The sequence below is a fragment of the Lotus japonicus genome, chromosome 1 (genome assembly GCF_012489685.1).
Source record: "Lotus japonicus ecotype B-129 chromosome 1, LjGifu_v1.2".
Classification (NCBI taxonomy): domain Eukaryota; kingdom Viridiplantae; phylum Streptophyta; class Magnoliopsida; order Fabales; family Fabaceae; genus Lotus; species Lotus japonicus.
The window spans coordinates 39,866,242-39,873,113 of NC_080041.1; the positions used below are offsets into that span (position 1 = coordinate 39,866,242).

General features: G+C 37.5%; 1 protein-coding gene across 1 annotated transcript; it reads left to right on the plus strand.

The window, feature by feature from the left end:
• Window positions 1-1,722: 1,722 nt before the first annotated feature.
• Window positions 1,723-6,628, plus strand: LOC130734670 (serine/threonine-protein kinase STY13-like). The gene is made up of 6 exons (XM_057587184.1): window positions 1,723-2,459; window positions 2,950-3,082; window positions 3,247-3,442; window positions 5,297-5,421; window positions 5,504-5,662; window positions 6,168-6,628. Exons 1-6 carry the CDS (start codon window positions 2,329-2,331, stop codon window positions 6,480-6,482), a joined length of 1,059 nt encoding a protein of 352 aa, XP_057443167.1. The 5' UTR covers window positions 1,723-2,328; the 3' UTR covers window positions 6,483-6,628.
• Window positions 6,629-6,872: the final 244 nt, after the last annotated feature.

Below are 6,872 nucleotides of genomic sequence, written 5' to 3' on the forward strand. Positions count from 1 at the left end.
TAATAGAACCCTCATTTTGGGGAAAAGAATTATATTCACTATCATCATCAATTCGAGTACTAATACATATCTATAATATTTTTTAAAGAAAGAACAAATTTCTTAACCAAATGAATATATGTGGGGGCAAAATTAAGATATTTTCATTTTACAATGACCCTGATTAACGTTTGTTCGTGTGGGTTGCTTATGTAGCGGGTCGTCCCATGTTGACAAGATCAGTCTCCATGTGCTCTTGATTAGTTTATTATATGGCTCCCACACTCTTTACTTGGTTTCTAAAAGAAAAAGAAAAAGAAAAGCTTCTTCTTCTGTTTTCAATCTTGTTCTCCAATATATTAATTGTTAGCATTACGCATAGTATCAATCATTTTCATGAATCATGATTCTGTCTGCAGATCAAGCGTGACGTTCTGTGGCCACATTGATTAAATAAACCAAAACCCATTAAACCGTTTTAATCACCAACTACTTAAAAACAAACAACAAAATCATTGCACAGTAGCAGCATTTAATTTTAAGCTCTTTCATTGACATTGAGTAGTAGAAGAATTTGACATTGGTTTTTTACTTCAGTGCTTGGTGAGTGAGTGAGTGATTGGTTCTTTTCTATGGAGCCGTTTAACATGGACCAGTTTTTTCTGGTCCATGGTTGCACCACCCACCTTTTGACCTGCTAGTCCAGGTTTCCCGGTTTTAAAATAAAAATAAAAATACATATTTATTAATCACAAAAATTAATATAATTAGTGAATAATTAATATGATTAAATCTAAGTGGATCATCTTCAACCTTTCACAATCTCATCATCTCACCATCCACCCCAACCACCACCGCCCAAGCCACAAGATCTAACAACACCATCTTCAACACAGATCAAAAAATTCAACCTCCCTTCAACACAACCTTCCATCTCCAGATCTGGATTTCCCTTTACTCCATTTACCCATTCAAACCTCTGGCACAGTGATTCTATCATCAAACTCTATATCCAAAAACACAGGCAACTAACACAAATCTTCAAAATTTATACTTTCATGATAAAACAGATTCAATACCACTCAGTTTTCATCTCGAACAACATTAACAACAAGAGTAGCATGTTAAAAATCACAAAGCTGTGAAGAAAAGCAGAGAGGAAGAAGGAGGCGTCGAACCCAGACAACCTGCAACTGTCAGATCTGGTTGTTGGGCTCATGAGGAAAGTAGATCGGGTGATTTGAAGATTGGGTTCCAATTAATGAAGGTTGAAGGTAAAAGGGAGAGGAAGATGAAGAGGTTGTTGGTGATGAAGAAGCAAAATGGAAGACCCTTTAACTCCACCACCTGCTTCGCCTTCTCCGCCGCCTACAGCCTCGCCGTCGAGGTAACAGAACTGGTTCGCCTCCATCCCCACCTTCAACGCCTCCACCGCGGTTTCCAGATTTGGGCAAGCTTCCATAGACCTGCAACCGGAGTTTCTGGCGTCTTTTCAAAGCAAGACAACCACCATTGGACTTCTCTTCTTGAGAACTTTCAGGTCCTGTAGCCAACTCATCGGGTTCTGGGTTTCTGGCGTTGATTGTGGTGAGTGGGTCCTGGGTTTCTGGTTGGTGGTGGTGGTGGTAGGTTGGTGGTGGGGTTTAGGGTTGTGGTGGCGGCGACTGGGTGGTCGAGTTTAGGGTTGTGGGTGGCAGTGGTTGTTGGGTGGGAGGAAGAAAAGAAGAAGATGAACTAGAAAAGAAGAAGAAGAACATAGAAACTGAGATAGATGGAGATGATACACTGAGGGAGATGAACTAGAAAAGCTAATTCAATTAACCTAATAATTAATTAAAGATTAAGAAAATATGTTTTTTGATTTTTTTTTTTAAACCTGTTATTGTAAGTCAAAAGGGAGTGGTGCAACTTTGCACCACACAAAAGTGGTCCATAATAAATTTTCCCCTTTTCTATGTTCCCCTTTCCGGGGATTCTTCTCTTTTCCCCCATGAATTTTTCAAAATATCTTTTTGGGCTTTGGGCTTTGCTTGCTTTTGTTGTCACTCACTCTCTCTCTCTCTGTGAAGCATGTGGGTTCCATGCTTTTTGTCTACCGAGGAAATGTAAAACATCATCAATCTGATGAGTTTTGATCTCCGGGCCTAACATTTTGAGATGTGGTTCTGAGCTTCAGAGCACACTGCAGAGCATGTCTAGCTAGTATAGTTCTCTGTGTCATGTCAGCATATCCATTTGCTGCACAAATCAACCATCCAATGGTTTCCATCTAGGGTTTCTCTTCTTTCTCTCATTTCACTTTCATGTGGAATTTGGGCTTCTACCCATTACAGTGAGAAGAAATAAAAAATGGAATCTGGTGATAGTTTCTACTCAGTTGATGAGTTCAAATTGGACAAAAAATGGCTGATTGATCCTCACCATCTCTATGTTGGGCCACGAATTGGAGAAGGAGCTCATGCCAAAGTCTATGAAGGAAAGTAAGTTCATATCTTGAAACCCCATTTGCTATTTGGTTGGTGTGTAATTATATTTTCTATCTTTACATAGTTAACAATTGCATATTCTGATTATGGCTTTTGTTTTAGGGAATTAGTGCATCCATTGTTGTCGCGTGTGTGATTTGTAAAGCATCATAATTTTTAGCTTAATGCATTGCTTAGGCTATGCATTTTACATACATAATTGCTTTGAAGTTTGGTTGAACTTCAGCTTCATTTCTACAATAATCATCATGGACCTGAATTATAGCTTGATCATTTTCTTTTTCTTTAGAATCAATTCTGACACCTAGAAGCCACTCACAGAAACTCCTCTTAAAAATTGATTTTGCCTTCAGAATCAATTGTATAGTGATTTACAAACATGCACCTAGGCTTCTCTGATCTGAATTATAAATTTTTATTTTCTTGTTTAATCTTGTTGATAATGCCATTCCTATTATTAGTTTTTTTGCTGGGTTTGTTTCAGATATAAAAACCAGACTGTTGCTATTAAAATTGTACAGAAAGGAGAAACTGCAGAAGACATCGTCAAGAGAGAAGGGCGCTTTGCAAGGGAGGTGGCTATGTTGTCAAGAGTGCAACATAAGAACTTGGTGAAGGTGGGAATTTGGTTTAGGATCTCGCTGATTCTTTCCCCTTGTGTCTGCTGTATGTTATTGAAGCAAAAAATAGATACTTCATATAACAAGGACTACTTGTTAGTTAGTTATATGCCCAGTTTCCAACAGCTGACAGTAAATATTGTCACTCTATTTCTCAACAGTTTATTGGTGCCTGCAAGGAGCCAGTAATGGTGATAGTGACTGAGTTGTTATTAGGAGGAACGTTGCGTAAGTATTTACTAAACATGCGCCCCAAATGCTTGGATACACATGTTGCCATTGGTTTTGCGCTTGATATTGCACGTGCTATGGAATGCCTACATTCTCATGGGATCATACACCGTGATCTTAAGCCGGGTAATAATTTGCTTTGCTTTCCAAATGAATAACTGATTTTTAGGTCAGATCCAGTAAATGTAGGCTTGTATTCTCTGTATTTCATGTTGATGTTGCATAGCTGAGAAATCATAAGTGGTATAGCAGCAGTGTTCTACGACATGATTTCTGTAGTATCTGCTCTCTGACTTCCCTTCAAAATGAATTTCATACCCAAATTGCTATTCATTTTATACTAAATTGACGTTGCCCAAATACGAATCTATATATTTCTTTTCTTCTTTTATTTGTAGTTGCATTTACAGATTACATTATCTCCCATTGTTAGAATTCAGGTGCGAAAATATATGACATTGTGGTTTCAAGTTACTCCCTCCGTTCCAAAACTATTGTAGTTTAAGGTTGTGCACAAAGTTTAGGAGTTTATTAATTGATGTTATAATTTGACTAAAACACCCTTATTTAATTAGTTATGTGAAAGAGAGAGAATGAAAATCATTGCTCAACTAATTGGTGAGAATTGTGATCGGTGGAAATAAAAGGTGGTACATGGGAGATACAATAGTAAATGAGGGCATGAATGGAAGAGAATGAGATAAAGTGCTTTGGATATGTAAAACAACAATGATTTTGGAACAAAACAAAAAAACTAAAACTACAATAGTTTTGGAACGGAGGGAGTACTATCTTTCCGAACATGGTTGTCACTTGTCACTTGTCACACATGGTTGTCATTCCTATTTATTTGCTCTAAGAGAGATGAAAAAGTTTGTTCCTAATTATTATTTTCTCAATCATATCCTTATGTCCACCTAGTAATTTTCAGGTATAGTTAAGTTTTATTGTTAAGCCTATGCTTGTATGTAACTTTCTATTTCCGGTCCGCCTATGCTTGCATGGCCAGTCCAAGTCCGGGTGAAGGAAGAGGATTGTGTTAGGCCTCGGAAGGCAACTTAAAACTAGTCAATATCTTCAAGATGGATCAAACACTACAGTAAAGTCCCATTGTTGAGTAATCCAAAGGTCAAAGGGTAAAATAGAAAGTTCAGAAATAATTTTAACAAATTAATTGTATTTCTTAGTCTGCGTAGTTTCTTCTCTCTCTGAACAGATAAATAGGAACAGAAGTAGTACTTGTGTGTATCTTAGTTCAAGTAAGCCTGAAACAACTTTGAAGACTAGTACTTCTTGTATGTTGATTATTGGCACTGAATTGATAAGTTGTTATCTACATTAGCAAATAGATTTACAATCTTCATTGAGACAAGAAGTAAGTTTTTTTTTTTTTTTTTCTTTTTAAATAGTGCAATATATGATGATGACTGCCAGGATTTGTTCTATTCTGTTCTTGTCATACAATAATATCATGTCTGTCTAAAAAAGTGTTATCCTTATTTTTCATCCTCCTCCTTCCTCCAACTCTGTCCTATCTGCTACGATTGAGATCATATAATTAAAAAAATTATACTTCAAAGAACAAGCTTTTATTGTTGCTTCCCTTCTGAACTCTCTCTCTCTGTTTTTTCAAGTTGCTGTTGATTAATATGTAAAACTGGATCCAAGTGCTCCACTGACCACTAACTTCACTTACTCTTTGATCCTTGATAATATACCTCATTATTTCCTTTGTAAGGAGTTGGACAAGTGACCATTTATGCACAATTGATCTTGGGAAAAGTTACATATGGTAGCACAGGTCATATAATTTTTGTTAAACACTAATTAACTGCCATGGCAATAAAAAATGAGTATTTTATTCATGATCTGATATTAGTTGTTCAGTGCTGAAGCTTCCATCCCTCAAATTTATAACTTCCCCTAGTGTAAAACATGTGCATAATGGATATGAAGATTATTCTCTTCTCCTTTGTACAGATAACTTGTTATTGACTGAAGACCAGAAAACAGTCAAGCTAGCAGATTTTGGTTTAGCAAGAGAAGAGTCCTTAACTGAGATGATGACTGCCGAAACAGGAACTTACCGTTGGATGGCTCCGGAGGTATGATGACGAACAGATATGCTTTCAGTGTCTTGTCAATTTTTTGAGCATGTGGACTGACTGCATTGACAAAAAATTGCAGTTGTATAGTACTGTCACACTGAGGCAGGGGGAGAAGAAGCATTACAACCATAAAGTCGATGCTTATAGTTTCGCAATCGTGTTTTGGGAGCTCTTACACAACAAAGTTCCTTTTGAAGGCATGTCAAACCTACAGGCAGCATATGCTGCAGCCTTTAAGGTAAAAAGATGAGTTAAATATGTTTTAGGTCCCTGTAAATTAAGTGAGATTTTCTGTTTTAGTCCCTTGCTGGAGTAAAGTTGCAAAAACACCACTACAATTAGAGAAATAGCCTAGTTTTAGTCATGGCCTGAGCCGGAGCTCTGGCAACCTTACCGTGTGTGCGGTCAGGCGTTATGTGACACACCACTTGGAATGCCACATCTTAAAAAATAATTCCACATGGCGTGCCACATCAGGCATACACATGGCAATGTCGTCGGAACTCCAACACAGGCGATGATACAAACTAGACTATTTCTCTAATCGTAGGGGTGTTTTTGCAACTTTACTCTGACGAGAAACTAAAACCAAATTTCTCTCTCTTGGTACCTGGACCAAAAACTTATTTAACCCTAAAAGGATCATGCCTATTTCCTATATGCTGTCATCTAAATGTGTTTGATTAATCTATCTTCTAATGTTACATATAGCTGATAGCTTGAAGTGCTTTCTTTTGTTTCAGAGTGTAAGGCCAAGTGCAGAGAATCTTCCTGAGGAATTGGCTGTAATTCTTACTTCATGCTGGCAAGAGGACCCAAATGCCAGACCCAACTTCACTCGGATAATCCAAATGCTCCTAAACTATCTTTACACTGTTTCACCTCCTGAACCTGTGATTCCTTCAAGAATATTCACCCCTGAGAACACAGTCTTTCCGCCAGAGTCCCCTGGTACTAGGTCCTTAATGGCCAAACGTGATGACACAGGCGACACACCCAGAGCAAAGGATGAAATCAAGTCTAATGGTTTTCTTTGCTGCTTCAGCCAGTGTTATTAACACCTCAACAAGTCTTTTTAAGTTAAAAAATGGGATAAAGATAATGTCATATAGAATATAATCAGAAGAGATCATTTTGACGATTCTGTAAATTTCCAGATTAATGCATTTGTAATTCTAGTAAAATTTACTTCTTTTTTCCCCTATTCCACCTAGCGTGTTTTTCATGTGACACAGGTACACAGGGATCAGGGTTTTTAATTGAGGTTGTAGTCTCAGTTGCAGTTGCCACTGCGTGGGGGATTGCGGATAAATACATGTTGATGCAGCTGCGATTACTGTCGTGATGCCGGTGCAAGTACCTCCAAAACATGTTATGCAATTTAAAACCTTGTTAGGAATTATGATCCTCTCATATAACATGTTACATGCGGAATTTTCACATAAGAA